Below are 22,761 nucleotides of genomic sequence, written 5' to 3'. Positions count from 1 at the left end.
CTCTAACTCTGGGAGAGTTAGGTATTTATCCAGAAACAAAAGTAGACATTGCGTGTCTCAGGACTTACAAAGTGATTAAGAATCTTTGATTCTCAGAGCTCCCAGGAACTGAGAAAGCAAAAGTATCACACTGGGTAAGTTCAAAGGAGGGGAGGAAGCCATCCTTACCCAGCAAGACCAGATTCCTATGCTTCTTAGGCACATCTCCCTGAGGAGGGTTCAGCTGCCCCCACTGGGTGAGAGCCTCAGCCATGTCCCTGATCACCAATGACTCCTGAAAAACCAAACACACCAGTGCTCACCAAGGGATCTTCCAGGAGCCTCTGAGAAGGACTCAAACTGAGAGCATAAGAGAAGGAAGACAGGAAGGACAGGAGGACATTAGACAAAATGACCTCTACCGTCCCTTCCAACAGTAAGATTCTCTGGCATATCTGTAGCCAGACTCGCTTCTTGCCTCCATGCATGAGAACTGCATGTAACCTGCAAGTAGGAAGGAACCTTCACTATAAAACATGAAGGTACCAAGTTACTAGTTTATATATTAATAAATTAAATTATAGAACTACAAAAATACTTACCTTTTAGACATGGGGAAGGGAGAAAATATAATTATGAACTATTTTCTTTGTGGTATGGTTTTAAAATATAAGGAGTTCAAGAAATATGAAATATTTTTCTCTCTAGTATTCCTTTGAGAATAAAAGCAGTTCCATATAAATGAAAAATTAAGATGTTTGCTGTACATGTCACCAAATGTAGATTTATTTATAAAACAGTATCTCAAGCCCAAATTATAAAAGTTCCCAGAGTGTTCTTGCTTTCTCATAATGGCCCTGATCAGCCTGACACCCACCCCTCTCTTCACCTGCTATTCCCTCTCCTCTCTACCCTATACCATACACTCTTCCTTCCACATTCCCTGCGTTCCAATGGGTGGCTGCCTTTCTGCTGCTTGAAGTTTGTGCCACATTCCCTTTTACCCCTTTATACATGCTGCTTTCTGTTCCTGAATGCTCTCCCTTTGCCCCATCCTTTTAGCTTTTTTAATCTGACTCACACTTCAGATCTCAGCTCAGGTGTTACCTCCTCAGGAAAACCTTTCCTGGCTCTCTGAGTTATAGCACCATGTTCCATTTCTCTTGGGTTGTGCATACACTGAAGGGACTTTGTGATTAATGCCCATCTCTCCTATTATATGGTAAGCATCATGACAGCAGAGGCTAGGTCTAATTCTGCTCACTGAAGCAACCCTAGTTATCTGGCACAGAGCAGGAACACTGTTAAGTATTTCTCAAACAGATGAATGAACATGAGAAAAAGAATTAGTAGGAATAAGTTTAAACAGGGTGTTCTGTAAAAGTGTGCATGAGAATAGATGTGGGGAAGGGAAGAGAAGGCTATCAGTTATTGCAGGGGTACAAGCCTAACCTGGGTCTATGTGACAGGTACAAAGTTCAGATTATCTACTAAAATGCAAGGCAAGGGAGCAGAGTGGGTAATGCTCCTCTGAATCTGTAGCTGAATCTAATTACTGCTGATAAGACAGATGTCTAGCTGATAAGACAGATGTCTAACAATTTTTCTAATTCTATACAAAAAAAGTACTGTACAACATAAATTGTGATACATTAAAACAGACCAATCCCCAAGATGCTAGCAAATAAACAGTCTAGTTTCTCTTTGAGTCTCCACTTTTGCCATTGCTCCCTGAACATACGTATGAATATCCTGGGTCATTCTATTTGTAGTCAGCATTCTAGTGTTTATGATACAGCCCTCCAAATGGTAAAACAATTCACATAATAAAATAAAGTTAAGAGAACTACCTACTTGGAAAATTCCCTGCTCAAAATAATTAAATATTTTTTTATGTTGGATCTTTTATTAATTTAAATTCAATTAGTTAACATATATTATTAGTTCAGAGGTAGAGTTTAGGGAGTCATCAGCCTTATACAATACCCAGTACTCATTATATCACATGCCCTCCTTAATGTCCATCACCCCGTTACTCCATCCTCCTCTCCTCCAGCAACCCTCAGTTTGTTTCCTAGGATTAAGAGTCTCTTACAGTTTGTCTCCCTCTCTAATTTTGTATTGTTTTATTTTTCCCTCCCTTCCCCTATGCTCCTGTTTTGTATCTTAAATTCCACATACGTTAACACTTCATTTTAATACTTGAAGTATGAAATCACTACCCTTTTTATTTAAGTTCATGGTCCCTTAAGACCATATGCCTCAGGAGTAATCAACACAGCAATGCAATATGTACAGTCTCCTCTCTTTACAAATAATGCTTTTAGTAACAGACTGGCAGTTCCTTTCAGACTTTAGTTCCCTGAGAAAACCCCAGCAATCAAACTTGTTTATGGAGCTGCTGCTCAGTGTGCATGTGCTAGGCCTGGAAGACACAGAAAGACCAACCAGAAACTGTCCAGTGGAGGCTACTGACTTTCTCTCCCCTTTCCTCTGAAAGAGATCTACAACTTCCAATCAGAACCCCCAGCGTTTCAAACCTATGCACTGTGAGGCAGGTCTGAAGGTGTCAAATAGTCCCATTGCCTTTACTAGAGAGTATGCCATTCCCCTAGAGTCTAAGGACAGATCCTACAGAAGCATCTTGACTAATTTCCCTTCAATCAGAGAAAGGAATTTTTCATCTTGCTGGGCCTCTACACTTCCCTGGGGCTTTATTTACCTTTGGAATACGATCTTGTGTAGGTTTTCCTGCACTCTGGCTACAACACACCTAAGGTTCCCTTACCACATTCCAGCTCGCCCTACAGTGACACACATACCCCTTGAAGACCTCCAACTTGCTTTTTGCCAAAAACTAAGTTTCTCTCTCTTAGAATAATCCTGTATTCTATTCTCTAATTATCTACTCTCTCTTACTTTCCAAAGTACAGCTTTTATCCCAGTATTTTTTTCCCCAAATACTCTAGAGGATAGAAAGCCTTTTCCAAGGCCTTTTCTTTTCTTTTTTTTTTTTTTAAAGATTTTATTTATTTATTCATGAGAGACACGGGGGGGTGGGGGGGGGCAAAGACACAAGCAGAGGGAGGAGCAGGTTCCATGCAGGGAGCCTGACATGGGACTTGATCCCGAGTCTCCAGGATTATGCCCTGGACTGAAGGTGGTGCTAAACCACTGAGCCACCGGGGCTGCCCTCCAAGGCCTTTTATGACTTGTCTGTACCAGTTATTTCTGCATCTTTATATATATATATCTTCTTGCTGATTAAATATTCTCCTTATCTCTATCTTATTTCTTCAGTAAATTCTGTGAGGCAGGGAAACTGGCTTTTATTATGTTGCATCTGACTATGAGACCAATGACAGCACTGAAGAGCTAGTAAGAGTGAATTGAGCACTAAGTGAATCCAAAGTAATATTGGAGGGAAATTTCTGTAAGGAGCATTTACTGTCAGTTCATCACTCATCATTTTATCAGTGGTCTAGGAATCAGAGCTGAGCAACTCCATAACTATGGAAGAAACCAAATTTCTGTTCTGAGAACAAAAAGGAAACAAAGAAGAAATTAAACTTACCTGGGGTGTGGGGGTCAGCAGCACAGTGGTCATGCCATTTTCTTTTGGGTTTCCAGCATAGAGACGGTCTGAGTCCTCAGAAAGTATCCCTACAAGTGGAGACAGGAGCCATGATGATTACTCTTGCCTTGCAGTAAACTTGCAGAAACTGCCATACGCAGCTACTTGTCACCTAAGAAAAGTCAACACAGGAAATCAGGGGACAATCCCACAACATCCCTGAATCAAGACAAGTATGATCGTTGCTTCCCATTCCTCCTATCCTCCTCTGCCCTTAAACTCTAGTAGGACTCTGCTACGAAAATCTGGGCACATAAATACATATTTCTATCTCTCATCTGAGTGAGAGTCAAAGTAATATTCAAAGTGTCTCTGTGTGTCCATCTGTGCCTCACGTAATGATTCATTCTTGTTCTATTCCACGCTCACAGGATGAAAGAAGACTAGTTAAATTCTTTTTGAACACCGGCTTTTCATATACAATACTCCAATCTTAGAAAAGCGATGGGTCTTATAGGGGAAAAACTCCAGAATTCTAAACAAATTGTGACTTCTGGAATCCTCACTTTCCCCACCTGCCAAATGGGTATAGCAATCTCCTTCCACCACGTGACGGGGTTCCTGTGCAGACAAAACGAAGTCATTATCAAAAGCCTAATTGCTGGATTTGGTGATTTTGGGGGGCAAGGGAGGCATACATCATCCTAAAGACCAGCAGGGCTGTACCTCAAAATCCCAACCTGAGACCAACCAGTTAGAAAGGGCTGTCGTCTCAGAGACGTGATGCTTCTCCTTCCAGAGCCTGCCCCAGCCAGAGGGCAGCCTTTCCCCTTTTTTTCTCTCCAGCAGGTTCTGCGGCCGCATCCCTCCGAAATTCTCACCTCTGCCCCCAGGCTCCATGGCGACTCCCTCCCCCGGCCCGCGCGGGTGACGACTGCGGCGCGAGAAGGGTGCAGCGAACGCGCGCGGAACCCCGGGGGTCCACCGCTCGGCTGCACGCGGGAGGCCCGGGAACGCGCGCGCGACCCTCGTAGAGCAGCCTGGCGCCACCCGGGGGTCCTCCCGCCGCCCTTCTTCCGGCCGCTCAGACTTGGAAGGACCCGCGCCCAGCCCTCCTCGACACGGGGCTCGACCTCCCGCACGACGCGCAGCAAGCGCCGGCCTGGCGACAAAGGTACCTAGGAGTCAGCCGGGCCAAGTTGCGCCGGCCCGAACTCGAGGCTGAACTACAGCTCCCAGAACCCTCCGCGGGGCGCGGCTCACGTCACCGGACGCCGCTTCCCAGAGGACTCCGCGGGACGCTGGCCAGGTGGCCCTCCCCACCCGGGGCTGACGATCCCGCGACGCCGCCCGGTTACTGGGTCTTCAAGAGCGTTGAGCCCCTCAGAACACCCCTTGCTGGTTGCTCGAAAGGCCGCCCCTTCCTCGATGCCGACGCTGGGCCCGGCCCAGAAGATGTACGCGGCCGCGCTAAACTCCGACTCGCCTGGGACATTCACTGCCCTGAGGCTGACGGGCCGGGGGCTGGGCGGCACCCCCCACCTACCCAGGATGCCCTCCTTACCTGCGGTGCTCCCTCGGAGGGGAGGCGCCTGCATCCCAAAGGATGCTCACCCCGCCCCCATCGCTTCCCTTCTGCGCCTTCCATTGTGGCGGGGACAGAGGTTATAGTAGTTTTCCAGGCTGCATCTCAGAATAATGAAAAGTGGAATCTCAGTCCTGGACATCACCTCAACCCAGACACAGGTCCCCAAGAAGTTATTAGTTAATAACTGGTACCGCTGACCTCAAGGCGACTGGAACATGAAAGTCTCCCAAGGCTCCAGAGAAGTTCGAGGAGCTGCCAGCTGGGGTTGGGTGTATCTTCAGGATGGTGCACGTTCTCAAGAATCTTCCCTCAATAAAATAGCCAGTTTTGTCTCTAGTTCAAATTCCCAAGAAAGAAAGTCAAGTTAGCCTAACTGCCCCTGTTTGGGTATAAGTCACAATGTCCATTTGTCCTTTCTCTAATAGCATTTTCAACTTTTAGGTAGACCTAAACCTTCCTAGAGTAAAGCTTACATTTCTTATGAGCCCTACCTCTGGCCAGAGAAATGAGAGTAAAGTGATTCTTAAAAGGGACAAGGAAGGCTCCTCCATGCTGGCCAGAACACAACTTTTCATGAACTACATGGGTAAGGTTAACAACCAAGGAATGACAAACCAAAATCGTAGAAGGAACTGAGCCCCTGACAATTTGGTGGAACAGAGCTTGAACTTTAATGTGAGAGATGTAAACTTCTATTTTATATAAGTTACTATTACACTGGGTTTCTGCTATACAGATAGTTACACTTATTTCCTAACTGGTTTATAAGGTTGGCTGCTTTTGGTCCGATTAGCTAGGGCTGAGAGGAGAGAGGGCATGTAATAGAGAACACAGCCATACCAGCTCAAAGGACAGGTGGGAGGAGCCTCCCCCCCCCCCACCTCCTCCCCTCCATTAGCAAGAGCCACGGAGTAGGTAGTTTATTTGAAAAACTTGCATATGAAAGGCACCACCAGGTGTGCCTGGTGGCTCAGTGGGTTAAGAGTCTGCCTTTGGCTCAGGTCATGATTTCAAGTTCCTGGGATCCAGCCCCACATCAAGCTCCCCACTCAGAAGGGAGTCTGCTTCTTCTTCTCCCTCTGCCTCCTCCCCCTGTTCATGCTCTGTCTCTCTCTCAAATAAATTTAAAACAAAGGCACCACTAGTTGACTTGTCTGAACACGTGGGAATACCTTCCTTTTGTTAACCAACCCCATCACAGAAATCCTCCTTCTTTTGTTATCAAACCAATGGTCAGTTCTGTCTTGCTCTCACTTTACCTATCACCAGCAGTTAATAAAACTGACTACTCCCTCCTCCTGGAAAAACTGTTTTTCCTCCTGGTCATTCCCAGCCTCTACTCTCTTCTCCCCAGCTTCTAACCTAGTGATTCTCAAACTACCAATGATCAGAATCACCTGGAAGGCTTCTTAAAACACAGTGTTGAATTCTACCCTTATTTAGGATTCTGCGGTGGGACCTGAGAATTTCCATCTCTAACAAGTTCCCAAGGGATACTGAAGCTGTTCAATTGGGAATCAACTAAATGTTGGAATGTCCTGTGCTTCAATCCTTGGGCCACTCTTCTTTTTCTGTGAACACTTCTTAAAATATTGTTCAGTCTAGATGTTCTAAATAGCATCCAAATGTGATCAACTCCAAATATGTATCTCTAACATGGGCTTCTTCTCTGAACTTGAGCTCTCTCCTCAACCTCTTTACTTGGATGTTTAATAAGTATCTCCTATATTGGATGTTTAAAACTGAAATTTTGATGCCCTTCCTTCCCCAATGCCATAATTCTTTATCCTGCAGTTTTCCCTACTTCAGTAAATGGCAGATCATCCTTCTGGTTGCTCAAACACCTTGGAGTCATCATTCTTCTCTTTATCTTGCAACTCACATCTAGTTCCTCTACAAATCCTGCTGGCTGTACTTTCAAAATATATGCAAAATCTGACCACGTCTCACCACCTCTACTGCTGCCTCCCTGGTCTAAGCACCCAACCTCTCTTTCCGGATCACTGCAAATGCCTGCTAATGGGTCTCACTCCTACTCTTGCCCTGTACATCCTATTCACACTATCCACACACACACAAACTCTCTGATCTCATCTTCTACCACTTTCCCTTCATTTGTTCTACTGCAGCCACACTGGCCTGTCATTTTTCAATAGAAAGAAGCATGCTTCCAAAATGGAGCCTCTGTGCTTGTTCCTCTGGCTACCCAGACATCCTGGGTAGATACCCTCCAGGTATCCACATGGCTTGCTCTTGGACTTCCTCGAAGCCTTTCTTTGTGAAGCCTTTGCTGACCACTTAATTTTTTTCCATAGCACTTATCTCTAACATATCATTAATTTTGCTTATTGGGTGTCTCCAACACATGTACATCACAGATTAAGCTCTATGGGAGGAGTATCCTAGAGTATTTACTGCTACTTAGATGATCAATAATTGAGTATACTCTTCTCTATACTTGTAGAGAAGATGTAAACGCCTAAAACTAATATTGCTCTAATTGCTTTTCTCGGTTTTCATTTGTGTGCTTTTGGAAAACTTGGACTTCCTTCATAACCCTACGTTTATTTACAGAGGCTCTATTTTAGAAATAATGTAGCCCTGAACACTACCAGCACATAAATTGGTGTTCCACAGTAGAGTGGAGTTGGAGCCCTTTAAGATAAAAATCCACTGGTCCCCAATGAGTCCCCATTGTCTCTTAAGGGTTTTCCTAAATTTAGTGAGGGTTTCTGTTTTCTTCTAGTCTGTCTTCGTGTTTGCCACAACATCCCACCAAGAAAGCATCTTTAGGGACGCCTGGGTCACTCAGCGGTATAGCACCTGCCTTCTGCCCAGGACGTGATCCAGGAGTCCCAGAATCAAGTCCCACATTGGGCTCCCTGCATGGAACCTGCTTCTCCCTCTGCCTGTGTCTCTGCCCCTCTCTCTGTGTGTCTCTCATGAATAAATAAATAAAATCTTAAAAAAAAAAAAAAAAAAAGGAAAGTGTCTTTGCATTCCTAAAGAAGCTACAGTGCCTTGAAAGGCCATTTACTTTGAGGCTGAAGTTGATAGGTGGAGAGATAAACAAGGAATCTGTTAGTCATCATGGAAGAAAGCAAAACTGAAAATGTGAAGGTAGGATTTGGATGGCAAACACATGGAGGTCTCAAGGACATGAGATTCAACAGAAGAGAGAGGTGCTACAGGTCTCAAATAGGGAGAAAGGAAGGCATACTTGAGACAGGCAATCAAACTTGGAGTGAAATAAACAGCAAAGGCAATAAATTGGGCATGAGTATATGCCTAGTCAAGTCATGTTTTACCTTTGGGCCTCTGCACATACCCTTAGTGCTTTGTTCCACCTCAGCTGCCTGAACCTATGAACCCATTCACATTTGACTGCACCATCTTCAATCAAAGCTGAGCAGTTAACTGCCTGGGAGGGGCAGTCTCTCCCCCTTGCTTGCCACAGGCCAAACAACTGCACAGCTCAAGTTTCTGGTTCCTTGCACCACTTCCAGGCTTGCTGAAGTGTCACACAATGGGCTATGGGATTTGGCCTCCCTAAATGGCTGGATGAAGCAACCTGAAACAGGAGGAACTTGATTAGATAAATTCCTTCTGCTTCTCTTTGTCCATCAACTCTAATAGGAATTTCATTTGGCTGTGAATACAGTGATTAAATATATAAGGGTTTATTCTCTCATGCAAGATCAGAAATAGGCAGTCCAGAGCTGGTGTGGAATCTCCATAAGATCATCAAGGAATCAGAGGTCTTCTATTTTTCTCCTTTCCTATTCTTCAGGCATGGCTTAGATCCTCAAAGTCACCACAAAAAAAAAAAAAAAAAAAAATCCTCAAAGTCACAAAATGGCTGCTGGAATTCCAGCCACTAAATCCACATCCCAGGTAGAAAAGGGAAGGGCAAAGGCAAAAGGAGGTTTCTTAGCTGCCCCCCCCCCTTTTTAAGATTTTTTATTTATTCATGAGAGACACAGAGAGAGAAAGTGAAAGACAGAGGCAGAGACAGGTAGAGAGAGGGAGAAGCAGGCTCCATGCAGGGAGCCTGATGTGGGACTTGATCCCGGGTCTCCAGGATCACGCCCTGCACTGAAGGTGGTGCTAAACTGCTGAGCCACCAGATCTGCCCTGGCCCTCCCTTTTAAGGCAACTTTCCAAAAGTCCTATTGAACAAATTCCAATTGTACCAACATATCATTTGCCTACTATTTGATATATCAACATACTATTGGCTTGACATTTGATATATCGGTATTTCATTAGCCTGACTAGCCATACCTCACTATAAGAGAGGCTGCGCAATATAGTTGAGTACTCTGTTACTCAGAGACTTGGATTTCTTACTAAGAAAGAAAAGAAGTATGACTACAAGTTAGGCAACTAATAGCTTCTGCCACAGTAAGCATTAGTCAATGCTTAGTCTCAACACTGGCTTTTGCAAGTTACTTAATCATGAGGTTCTTTAAATTGGCTTAATAAGTTGAACTACTGATCCTGGGATAGTCAATTGCCTCTTCTGCAGACTTTGCACGGGTTTTATACGCATGTGTGATGGAAAGGAAGCTACATCTTTACATGATACCTATGGCATGTTCGATAGGCTGGGCATCATACAAGGGGTCAGATCTTTGATTATCACAGGGACTGATTTTTTTTGTGGTCTCTGCTACAGGTCTGTACTCTAACTCCATTTTTCCTGCCCAAGGTTCCAGATCCCTGTCCATTAACAAGATAAAAGAAGAGTATGCCACGCTAATTCTCTACCTTCATCCATTATAATACCAATATGGTACAAGAAATTAAAATAACTGTGCTTTAAAAAAAAAAAAAAAAACACCTAGAAGTGAGGAACCTTTCTTCCTCCTCATCTAGGTACTCATGTTCTTTAGGCTGCTTTGTGGAATTACTGCTTTATTACTGAAGGAATTCTCAAGATGTAGGTGTGAGGAAGCCAATCTATATCTCCTCTGTGTAGTTGTAGATAGGACAGTATGCATTTTGGTTTCACAGATACTGATGCTCTGGCAAGGAGGATATCATGTCTAATAGGATGTGGTGGCCTGGCTCTCAGTTACATCCTCATGTCTGCTGCTTTTGCACCGAAGGATGAGCTATGGTATTAACTTTGGCTTTGAGATATTCTTTGAGATATAGCCCCATCTCCTGGTTTCGCTGTGGCTGACTTCTTCAGCCTGGAACCCTACCCAGCTGTCGTGGCTACAGCTGGCTTGCATTTGGACTTTGAACTTTCAGTGTGAATATTTTTCCCTTCAACAGTTTTATGTGAAAACATGAGAAAGGGAAGGTGTTGTGTTCACGGTATAGATGGAATGGCAGAGCCAGGATAAGGAATTTTAGTTATTAATGAGATTCAACAAATATAACACAAAAACGCAACCACTAACCTCAAAACAAGGGTAATAGGTTAGTCTACTAGAGGTCAAAGTTCAGGTTAGAGGGCAGAAGAGACAAAGCTCAGGGAAACTAAGGATCCTGAGTGAAGAACAGAGCATACCCAAACTAGGGCTCTAGAAACGTCCAAGAAGAGTGGATTAAGAGCTAATAGCACAATTATAGTGAAGGTATTTAGAGTCCTACATACATATTAGCTTAATGTTAATTTTCTTATTCAAGTTTCTAGTTCTAGAAAGTGCTTTTGATTGGGGACTCAAGTTCTTATGACTAGACAGGTATTCATTCATTGAGAAAATATGTAATAAGTGGCAGGCACCACACGGGGGACACAACAGTGGACAGATACGAAATAGTTCCTGTTCTTATTGTGCAATCTAGAAATAAAAAAATAATTATAAGTAAATAAATAAATAAATAAATAAATAAATAAATACAAATACATGATGCTTATCTTAGGGTCCCCTTCAAACACTTACAAAACATATTGATTGGAGAGCTTCTGACCAATCTGGGGATCCTCAGAGTATTATATTAAGTATGAGGCATCCCAGGGGAAGTCTATGGCATGGTCCATTGAGACTATTTATTGAGACTCTAATACCAAATGGAGGCATGAGAATAAGCAGTAGTTAGAAGGTACTCAAACAAAAATCTTCATTATCTTGAGCAAAAGCATCTTAAGTCTCTATGGGAGTCCCTTGCTGGCCTGAAGCACCTCTATGATACTCTGAAGCCTGCCTGGCATAACGTCGCTGATGTTGGACGATAGAGGACTTGCAACTGAACACCTTCCCACACACACTGCATTCATAGGGCTTCTCCCCAGTGTGTACTCTCTGATGCTGTGTAAGTGGTCTCTTCTGAAGGAAAGCTTTCCCACATTCATTGCATTTATAGGGCTTGTCTCCATTATGAATTTTCTGATGCTGATTAAGGGATGAGCGGTCAAAGAAAACCTTCCCACATTCATTACATTCAAAAGGAGTCTCTCCTGTGTGGGCTCTCCGGTGGCGAATGAGGGAGGAGCGGTCAAACAGGGCTTTGCCACACCCCTTGCATTCATAAGGCCGCTCTCCAGTGTGAGTGAGCTTGTGACGAGCGAGGATGCTTTTCTGGGTAAAGGATTTCCCACATTCTGTACACTTGTAAGGACTTTCTCCAGTATGAATTCTCTGATGGCGAGTAAAAGATGAGCGGACAAAGAAAGCCTTGCCACATTCGTGACATTTAAAGGGCTTCTCTCCGGTATGAGTTCGCTGGTGTTCAGTAAGGGTCAGCCGATCATAGAAAGTTTTCTCACATTCATTGCACTCAAAGGGACTCTTCCCAGTGTGAGACATCAGGTGTTTCTTAAGGCTACTCCTATAGCTGAAGGCTTTCCCACATTCTTGACAGTTATAGGGCTTCTCGCCAGTGTGTGTCCTTTGATGACGAGTGAGGGATAAGTGGTTATATAAGGTCTTCCCACATACAGTACATTCAAAGTTTTTCCCCTTCTTGTTGGTTTTCTTGGCAGGAGTGGATCTTTGCGAGTCCTTCTCCTTGGGGGAGGATTTCTTCAAAGTCTTCCCTGAAAGATGTTCTTTCCTGGTGCCCTCGAGGTTTTCTGGGCCAAGTACAGGACCCAGAGGACCACCTTTTCTGAGTTTTTCCGTTAATGTCTTTTGTGACTTTGCTTTTTTAGAAACATCCTGCCTTTGAGTTGAGTTCTGGCTCTCAAGTCTAGCATTCTGGTCTAAAACAAATAGAAATTACAGATATAACTGGGTCTTAATGTGAATAAAAAAGAGAACATTATCTGTGTTAAGAATAGAATGAATACAAGATCCTGCCTGGTTTATTGGTAACCCCTCGAAAGAAAAACATCACAGAAAAATGGCAGAGTAACAGAGAAGAGAAGTGGAAGGTGCACACTTAGGCCACTAAACAAGTTTTCGTTATTCATTATTAGATGTTTATTAGGTGCCTACAAAGTGCTAGGCACAGTAGAAGTCTCTGGGACGCTACTGAACAAGAGAGACATGGTCCCTGCCCCCTTGATGCTTATATTCTACACGACAGAAGACAAAGAGTAAACAAACAAAATATAATAGATGGTGGTAAGTCCAGTGAATGGAAGTTGCAGTGGGGTCTTCTTTAGAGTGAAAACTCAAGAATGGCCATCTAGAAGTGTCATTTAAGCTGAGCTCTGAGAGATATGTTAACCATGCAAACAGCCAAAAGAAGAGCATTTCAGGGAAGGAGACATGCAGAAAAACAGGAGATACACAAAGAAATGATTAGGCAGTTTATTACATGTCAATGAGTTTAAACAGCAGAGAGTTTAAATAGGAAGACCTGCCAGGACCTGAGAAAGTAAACTGTAAATGACAATGGTTTTTAAAGGAAGAGGAAAGAGATATATGGTAAAAGGTAACTAGGAAAGATTAAAAAGTGTTATCAGAGTTAAATACAAATAAGGTTCTCAACCCTCTGTCTTACTTCCCCCAACGAAAACCTCCAACAGGTAGGATCTTGCTACCTGTTCATTCATCTGACAAATACCTGAGAATGTGCCATGTACCAGGTACTGTTCTAAACATTGGGGATCCAGTAGTAAACAACATAAAACCTCTGATGGAGTTTACATTTTAATCAGGGTAGGTATGGACAAACACTAAACAAAATAAAGAAGTAAAAATATAGTATGTTAGGAAGACAGCCCTGAGAAGAGAGCTAGGTAGCACAGGGCTGGGGAGGAGGAAAGAGGTGGAGAGAGTTCAATTTACAGACAGGGTTGTCAGGGCAGGCCTGACTGAGAAGACAGCATATTTGAGCAAAAACCTGAAAAAGGTGACAAGAAAGCCACGTGGCTATCTGGGCATAAGTTCTCCAGACCAAGGCCCAGTACGGCAGTGACCATCTCCACAGGCCTATGACCATCCCAAGGTGTGGTCTCTAAGTGAACTGTCCAGCAAAATCCCATCTGCCCAGTTCACACATACCTAGAAAAGTGTTTGCTGGGACTTCTCTTTCTTCATCTTCCTGAAAATCAAAATTCCATGGCTCTTCACCTCTCTTCAACTGGAAAATCACATCAGGTTTAGGAACTAGAAGTCCTGCTCCCAAAGGACAAAATGAGAAATGGCTGTTTGGGATAGAAATTCACAACCCTCCCAGGGTGTAATAAAATCCCCTTTCTCTCTAGGGAGGAAGATGGAAGTATCCAAAAAACATATGCTCATTTCTAACATAAGATGCTAATTCTCCTTCTCTGAAGGGAAGTCAATACTGACTTTCTAGAAAATCCAAATTAGATCTATTGAAGTAGTTCATGAATTCTTCTCTGATCTAGGAACCTCCTCAAATGGAACTAGTGTTCTTGTAAGTTGAAGGAAAATTCTTAGCTTAGAGAAGTGAAATATGGAGAAGGTTCTGCATCTCAAGGGACGAAGGTAAAGAAGCTACCCCATTTTCTTTTGTGGTTTTTAAAAATAATAATAGATTTGTATCCCTTAATTATACTTCTGTGCAATTATACTGAATTTGATGCAACTATAAATCAAACTGGAACAGTTTAAGAAATATTATTCAATTTAGATGCAGTTAATATTAAACATTTAAAACTGAAAACATTAATAATTTTTTAGAAATCTTTAAAAAGATAAATTATAATACCTTTGACTTTTAATGATTTAAAGTAGTGATATTTATTTTTATTTTTAAAAAATATTTATTTATTTATTCATGAGAGACACAGAGAAAGGGGCGGAGACATAGGCAGAGGGAGAAGGCTTCCTATGGGGAGCCCAATGTGGTACTTGATCCCAGAACCCCGGCCTCACACCCTGAGCCAAAGGCAGGTGCTCAACCACTGAGCTACCCAGGCATCCCTAAAGTAGTGTCATTTATAAATGTCATATATAAATAAATTTATATAATAACATAAATTTTCTATGTTTAGTTTTTAAATGCATTATTAAATGTTTAAGACATACAAAAGGCATAAAGACTCAAATATCTACAAACCACCATCTGACTTAAAAAATAAACATTAACAGTAAATTGAAGCCCCTCCCTAATCCCCTCCCTTTCCCCCCCATGAGGTAACCATTATACTAAATTTGATGTTCATCACTGTGTCTTTAAAAATGTCTCCTTTGGGGATCCCTGGGTGGTGCAGTGGTTTGGCACCTGCCTTTGGCCCAGGGCACGATCCTGGAGACCCAGGATCGAGTCCCATGTCGGGCTCCCGGTGCATGGAGCCTGCTTCTCCCTCTGCCTGTGTCTCTGCCTCTCTCTCTCTCTGTGACTATCATAAATAAATAAAAATTAAAAAAAAAATTAAAAAAAAAAATGTCTCCTTTGTAGTTTTCCAGACTTTTTCTATGCATACAGATATACGTTGTAAATGTACTCAGGTTCCAATCATTTCATATCCTGCTTTTATTATTTAATAATATATCATTAGTATCTTTCTAACTCTATAAATATCATTCATGGTCAAGGCCCATACTATACTGTAGTCCATTATGGATATATAATGATTCATTTACCTAGATAACTATTACCAAGTGCCTGTGTTGTTTCCATTGTTTCACAATTTTATTTTTATTTTTATTTATTTATTTTTTTTTGTTTCACAATTTTAGATAAAAACAGAGAAACATTTATCTAATTTTGTCTTATGGCAATTCCCAGGAAAGGGGCATTTTCCATTTTATATAATAAAAATTTTTGCTTAAAGCTAGGGTCTCAGACCAAACTTCACTTATCCTACAGACTCTATCCAGATCAAAATGGCCATTTACTGAGTGTTGACAGTCATTAGTTAAATACAAACAATAAAAGGCAAATGAACTCACAAACGATTCATACCCTTCCTGGGGATCTATCCAAAGGTGTACAAGTCTGCCCCCATAAGAAAAGAAGGGCCATCTTCTTTACACACACACACACACACACACACACACACACACACACACAATGGCAGATTCTGAGTAACTGCAGAAAGTCATGCTTACCCAAAGAAACAAAATCCTGATAGTTCTCCAGCATCACTTCCCTGTAAAGAGCCCTCTGAGCAGGGACCAGTTGCTTCCACTCATCCTTTGAAAACTTCACAGCCACATCCTTAAATTTAAGAGACTTCTGAAAAGACAAACATGTTCTTACTCATCTATATGTCTTATTTTATGTCTCACCAAGGAAGACAAAAGAATACAGCACCGGAAGACACATGGAATAGAAAAGAAATGGTTTTAATGATGTAAGGGCACTGGATATTTTACATAAGAGGTACAGGTCCTAGGGGCACCTGAGTGGCTCAGTCAGTTAGGTGTCTGGCTCTTCATCTCATCTCAGGTCTTGATCTCAGGATTATGAGTTCAAGCCCCATGTTGGGCTGCACACTGGGTGTGCAGACTAATTTAAAAAAAAAAAAAAAAAAAGATGAGGTACCTGGGTGGCTCAGTCAGTTAGTCTGCCTTAGGCTCAGGTCATGATCTCTGGGTCCTGGGATTAGAGCCCAAGTCAGGCTTCTTTCTCTCCCTCTGGAGACTGGAGACTGGAGACCTTGGAGCCTGCTTCTTTCTCTCCCTCTGCCCTCCCCACGGCTTGTGATTAATTTTTTTTCCCTCTCTCTCTCAAATAAACAAAATCTTAAAAAAATAAAAATAAAAAGAACTATAGGTCTGTGACCTGAGGCATGAAACTCTTGGTGATGACCTCATGTCATCGTATCCATGGCAGAGCCTCTAAACTTCAGGGATACTGTTATTAGCCTCAATTTTTTTTAATTATAAAATTAAATAATTAGATGATCTTTAAATTCCCTTCCTGCTCTAATATTCATAGATCCATGAGATCTCAGCCTGAACAACTGATCCTTAAGTCAAGGAAAGATCTCTGATAAGTATATGAGGAGCAGAAGATACATTTAAGAACTAAAACTGGAGAAAAAAGATAAAAAATATGGTATCTCTTTGAAAAGAATAGAATATACCAGACTAGATGATTCAGAATTTTTATATTCTCATGAAAGTTCTCTAAGCACTCCCTGAGCTCATTGCTAAGGGCATAGATGCCCCAATCCTCTGCTCCCCAATCATTACAAAACACATGATGGGGCCGGTCACCAAGGCTTTATGAAGGGCCATTCAGAAGATCCCTACAGTTGTGTTGTATGGTGAGAAAGAAGAGAATCTGAAGATAGAAAAAGTACTAGTCATCTCTACAGAGCCCAACTTCTACCATAACAGGACCAATCTCCAAGGATGGCAAAGAAGCTCTGGACTGAAGAGAAGGCCAACTCACCTGCCATCTGGCTGTTAGGGGCACAGCTGCCATTCTCTCCTCTTCTATGTTCTCTTGGAAAAGGCCCAGGCCAGAGTTGGCTAAGCTAGAGAAGGAAACATAAAAGAGACCAATCCCATTTTGTAGTTGTCTGACCCAGACTAAAAATCTCTACATATTGGGGGATCCCTGGGTGGCTCTGCGGTTTGGTGCCTGCCTTTGGCCCAGGGCGTGATCCTGGAGTCCCGGGATCGAGTCCCACATTGGGCTCCCTGCATGGAGCCTGTTTCTCCCTCTGCCTGTGTCTCTGCCTCTCTCTCTCTGTGTGTGTGTGTCTCTCATGAATAAATAAATAAAATCTTTTAAAAAAAATCTCTACATATCAATTAGGTATGAAACAGCCCTCACTCTCAATACTCTACAAAGAGCAAAGCAAGTCTAGAAGTAAATTCACCCTTTCCCAGGGGATGGAAATTATGGATATTGCCACAACTCTGTTCCTGAGTTAGCAGCTTCCTGGGAACAGAACCCACATCAGAAACCTAATAAAAAATCAAATAGTTTACAATGAAGTTGATTTTTACCCCATTTAATAAATCTATAAGGATTGTGTTCCGTAGTATTTTGACATAAATAAGCCACTTAATAAATAACTCAATTTGACTTTCAAATTCAAGATAACCAGGAGATTGTTTATACTAACTTTTTTTTGTAAGGCTACTATGAGGCTACTATACGAGCAGGAATAAAAAAATAAAAGCAAGTTACTGTATTACTGTATTAGTCAAGTTTTATTTAGTTCTAAGGATGAGAAATACTTTCAAGACAGCTCAGGTGTTATTTTTAGGGTACAAGGGGCATTATAAGGATACTATAATTAAACAGCATCTAGGACTCATGACATTTGTGGCCCCTACCAGGATCTAAAGAACACTGGCTTCCTGTCCTAACTCCTTCCTGATTGCCAAAGGTCCCAAGTACAGGTTCAATAAAGTGACTGAATCTCATTCAACCCAAAAACGGAGTCAGACACCAGATGCTAGAAATTCCAGCCAGTTTATTTAGGTTCATTTTGTTGTTGTTGTTGTTGTTAGAGCCATTTTTTAGTTTATTTATTTATTTCCACATCAATATGGGGCCTGAACTCACAACCCTACACTCAAGAGTTGTACATTCTTCCAACTGAGCCAAGCACCCCTGTCAGTCATTTTTTGTTTCTACAGAACTAGGAGGCTATGCACAGAACGACACCTAGCTATTCAATGGTGAGTCCATGTCTGAATACATTTGCTTCTCTAGCAAGAGAAGAAGGGCAGCAGGATCAACCAGGATGGCCTGATTGACCACTGCCCCTACAGCACTGGCTGGCATCACAGAAGACCATGGGAAATAAAGGATTAGCTAGAGAGCTAGGGTGTCCAAGAGGGTATTGTCACCGGCAGAGGCAGACAGGCCCCACCCAAATTTTGGTTCCAATACTGAGAATGATGATGCCATACACACAAACACAGACCAAGTGTATGAAAGGGTTTATTACTTACATAACTGAGGTCTCTTGGAGAGATCAGGGCAAGCCCCCTTAAGCAGGTCCCAAATGGCTTGAGTGAGGAAAGGAGACTGGGTTTTTATTGTGGTTAGGGCCAGAATGAGCATTCCCACATGCCCACAGGAAGGGGTCTGTGTGATGTGAATCTCTTGCCAATGCCCAGGAAGAGAGCATTCAGGCTTCCTTATCAGCTTGTCCAGGTGTGGGACACAAGGGGAAAAAGCTGTCAGCACTCAAATATCAGAAAGTGAAGGCAGACTCCACAGAGTAACTATACATCTGGAATAGGATGAAGAGTCTCTAGTCGTACTCATCTCTGGGCCTGATAGGGAGACAATCTGTGATATAACAGTACCTGGAAGACATAAGAGGTAATAATATTCTCATGAGAAAGATCCCTTCATCTAACAGAAATTTTATTCAGAGAAGTCTGAAAAACCCTTCCAGGAGAGGAGCCAGGAACAATGGTCTCCCCAAGGTTGCCAACGGAGAATGCTAGAACAGCATCCTGTCAGGGTTTTATTACAAAGGCTGTTGCAAGATGGAGTCAGTACCACTAGGGAGGGCAGAAGAGTAGAAAAAGAAAGAGGGTAAAGGGACCTATCAGCGCTCGTCTGAGGCTGATCTATGTAATACAATCCACACAATCCAGTAGGATAAGTCACATTTGGCACCATCTTCTGGATTCTAATTATGGTTGTGATCCACTACCAATTAGATTTTATTATTTTCATTAATAGACTTGTATACTCTGCTGGATACTGAAGGATAATGATGGTCCTGCACATCTTTCTCTCTTGCTCTTAAGATCTCTACATAGAGAACCTGGATGTGCCACAGTGGACATTTAGAATGGCCAAGAGCAAGATTATGCTTATAATTTCTATGTATGCAGGCCATCTGACATGTGCTAGGAGGTGACCACAAAGGAGAATGGTGCTAGAACAAAGAGTGCTCTCTAAAGCCATCAAGGGCTAGATGGGTCTTATATCTCTTCATCCCCCAAGAGAATGTTTTTAGAACATTCTCCTCTATACAGAGAAGGTTCAATGAGGTCTTTAACTCCCAGCCCTCCAGGGCTTATGGATCTCACACCCACAATTAACTGGCCAATGCTTCTGTGTCTCCTGCTTAGAATTCTCAAGACCATATTGGTTGCTAGCCATTGAGAGATCAATGACCTTAGATCATGTTTCCACCTCTTGCCCACTCAGCCATTTCCAAGGAGCACAAAGGAGAGTAGTTCTTAGAGAAGGAATATGTAGTCATATTTCAAGGTGAGTGACAGGCAACAAGCTGCAGCTATTGTTCTGTCTCTTGAACTCTGCCAACACTTCACACTTTTCAAGGAAATTGCTTTACCCACATCCATACAATAATAACTGACTCTATTTCCTGGCCTAAACTGATGGGCATCTGAACCAACTAGTCCTTCCCATGAAATTTTAGAAGTGGAACCAAGAAAAAGAAGTCCACCTCTTCTCATGAGGCTCCACCTGAGGGCATGAAAACTTGGGAGACCTCGAGAGTCACATTTTGTCATACAATCTGAGAGCCAAAAAGGCCAGTCACCAGTGACAGGGAAATATAAAACTTAAATACATACAGAAGCAGAAGCAAGGGATTAAGAGAGAGTCTTGAATTTGTTCCGTCCCCAGTTCCAGTTTACACACCTGTAGTCTTTTCTTTGGGGCTCTGTGACCTAACCAAGTATCCTCAAAATGAATCCCCCTACTAGTTTGTGCAGGGCTTTGGTAATTTGCAACCCAAGAAGACCTAAGACAGTTAGCAAAGGCAAGCTTCCATCTTCCTCACCTGAGGTTTCATTGTTCATGTTCTGCTACCAGACCTCACCTCTTAAGTGCTCTTTGGAGTCCTGGGAGTATAGAGCAGACAGGGCATCCTATATGACTCAGAACCAAAAGGGGATATTAACCTTAAGATGCCCACCAGTGTCATTAAAATAAGCTAAGGATGTTTCCAGCCAAGCCTAGAAACTCTTTTCCAATCTACAACCAAATGGACCCACATCATGAAACAAAGAGTCGGGGACTTTATCTTCTTTGAACTCTCAGATTTCTGATTCAATCACCCAGTATATAAGTATCTTTGTATCTTTATCCTTCCAAGTAGGCGGTAAATCTTGGGAATCAAATCTTGCTTTCTTCAAACTAAGAAAGCTACTTCCATATAGTACTCAAGAAATATCTGATTAATTGAAATACCAAGTTTTGCACGAAGTCTGGTTGGTGTTGGAAAGCAGCACTCAGAAGAGGGAGCGCCGCTGGGCGGCTCCAACAAGCCTGGTGGAAGAGGTTGAAACCCCTGGACCTGGCCCAGGGAACAGAGAAATGAGCCACTGAGTGCTTTCCGGGAAAGATGGACCAGCAGGTTTCAGCGGAGTCAGTTCAATCCTGGTGTACTGAACCCCTAGCCCGGGGAGGCAGGGGGAGGACCGCACGGCTTCGGAAGGACGGAGAGGGGAGGAGATGCGCCATTCTGCCGGGGAACACGCCCTGCGGAGCGCGGCCCTGCGCACCCCAGAGCACGTCATTTCACGCTCCGGGACCAGGCTACCGACATCTCACTTCACCTCGCAGCCACGTCATCACCCGGAGTCCCGCAGGGAATGCAGCGGGCGCCTCCATCCCTGCCCCGCAGGAGGTCGGATCAAGGTCAAGGATAGTTCGGGGCGGAGCCAGGGATAGTTCGAAACACCCCCACTTCGATTCCACCCTCACCTCACTGCGCCTCGCATCCCTCCTTCCTTGTCTGCCCTGCCTTCAACACCTCCCTCCCTCGGCCGCCGCTCTCACCACGCCCGACCCGTGGTCCTCACCGTGGGTGCCAGCCGGCTCGCAGCGGCCCCACAAGGCGCAAGGACCACAGAGCGCCTGCGCGAAGTGCCCTCGGAAACTACGACTCCCAGAAGGCCGCGGGCGCAGCGGAAACCCTGAGGCCCAGCCCCTTCTCGGAGGTCCCGCCCCCTGAGGTACCAATCCGGCTCTTGAATGCGTCACTCAAAAGGTGGTAGGGATCGCTTCTCGGCCTTTCGGCTAAGATCAAGTGCAAAAGGGCTAGGAGACATTTGTAGTGAAAATGAAGGGAGGGCAGCCCGGGTGGCCCAGAGGTTTAGCGCCGCCTTTGGCCCAGGGGGTGATCCTGGAGACCCGGGATTGAGTCCCACGTCGGGGTCCCTGCGTGGAGCCTGCTTCTCCCTCTGCCTGTGCCTGTGTCTCTGCTACTCTCTCTGTGTCTCTCGTGAATAAGTTGATTAAGAAATTTTTTTTCATTTTTTTAAATGAAGGGAAGCAGAGGAGTGAAGAACCAAAGCTGTCTCCTGGGCCTGTTCACCTGCCCTAGGCCGACTCCCTACTGCGGGTCCCTCTCTTCTTAGGCAGCTTTCTATCTGGTTCAGCCTGTGCTCCTCAGGCATCTGCTACCTCATCTTCTCCCTCACTTACCATATTTGCCCGTGATTAGGTATACAAATTTGCCTTTTTAAAAAAAATGTCCATTCTACTGCCCTTTCCAATTATAACAATAAACAAGGGCTACACTTGGGTTTTGCAATTATATCAGTTAATATTTCTTCATGCCTGACACCATAGTCACGGGGAATTTGATGACGGCATAGAGGTCAACCTGTTTCTCCTGGGGGAGCTTTTTTGTTGGATATTTGGACCACCTTGCGAGAGGCAGTTCTTGGGCCATCAGAATGTAGATGCCATCTTTTTGTGTGTGTGTGTGTGTGTGACTGTGGGCAGAGAGAGAGAGAGGCAGAGACACAGGCACAGGCAGAGGGAGAAGCAGGCTCCATGCACCGGGAGCCCGACGTGGGATTCGATCCCGGGTTTCCAGGATCACGCCCCGGGCCAAAGGCAGGCGCCAAACCGCTGCACCACCCAGGGATCCCTATTCTATTTCTTCAAAGTCTTTCCTTTGACCCTGTTCTCACCTAATGTTTCTCTTACCTCCCTGTCTTCTATTCATTCTCCTTTTATGGGCTCTTCCTCTCTTCATTCCTGTTAAATCTCAGTGTTCTTCAAGGACCTATCCTAGGGGATCCCTGGGTGCATGGAGCCTGCTTCTCCCTCCGCCTGTGTCTCTGCCTCTCTCTCTCTCTCTCTCTCTGTGACTATCATAAATAAATTTTAAAAAATTTAAAAAAAAAAGGACCTATCCTATATCCTAGTCTCTTCCTACACACACCTTCATAAGCTATTTCCCACCACTCCTATGGTCTCAGATACCATCCATATATCTGAGATCACTCTTCAGCTTCAGTCTGCCCACAGAACATTCTGGATATTTCAGATATGTATGTCTGGATATTTCACAAGCATTTCAAGCTCAATTTCAAATGAACTCACTCTCTAC

At 43.5% G+C, this 22,761-nt stretch overlaps 1 protein-coding gene and 1 long non-coding RNA gene across 2 annotated transcripts in view; both read right to left on the bottom strand.

Moving 5' to 3' along the window:
• The window catches only part of LOC112916849 (uncharacterized), a 45,984-nt gene that overhangs the window by 4,468 nt on the left and 18,755 nt on the right, over positions 1–22,761 (bottom strand). Inside the window, exons 7-13 of the mRNA XM_072718826.1 lie at positions 16,857–16,941; positions 15,566–15,692; positions 13,547–13,660; positions 11,242–12,297; positions 4,435–4,731; positions 3,554–3,642; positions 169–274 (exon numbers count right to left, since the gene is read on the bottom strand). Coding sequence (XP_072574927.1) covers positions 169–274; positions 3,554–3,642; positions 4,435–4,731; positions 11,242–12,297; positions 13,547–13,660; positions 15,566–15,692; positions 16,857–16,941 — 1,874 coding nt within the window. The remainder of the gene's footprint in view (positions 1–168; positions 275–3,553; positions 3,643–4,434; positions 4,732–11,241; positions 12,298–13,546; positions 13,661–15,565; positions 15,693–16,856; positions 16,942–22,761) is intronic.
• LOC140600001 (uncharacterized) lies at positions 17,608–21,290 on the bottom strand. Its single transcript, XR_012003142.1, has 2 exons — positions 21,123–21,290; positions 17,608–18,736 (listed from the first exon to the last, which is right to left on the bottom strand). It is a non-coding gene; the product is annotated as an uncharacterized lncRNA (long non-coding RNA).

The sequence above is a fragment of the Vulpes vulpes genome, chromosome 8, assembly GCF_048418805.1.
Source record: "Vulpes vulpes isolate BD-2025 chromosome 8, VulVul3, whole genome shotgun sequence".
Lineage (NCBI taxonomy): Eukaryota > Metazoa > Chordata > Mammalia > Carnivora > Canidae > Vulpes > Vulpes vulpes.
The sequence above is the reverse complement of the archived record's forward strand: the minus strand, read 5'-3'. Positions and strand labels throughout refer to the sequence as shown.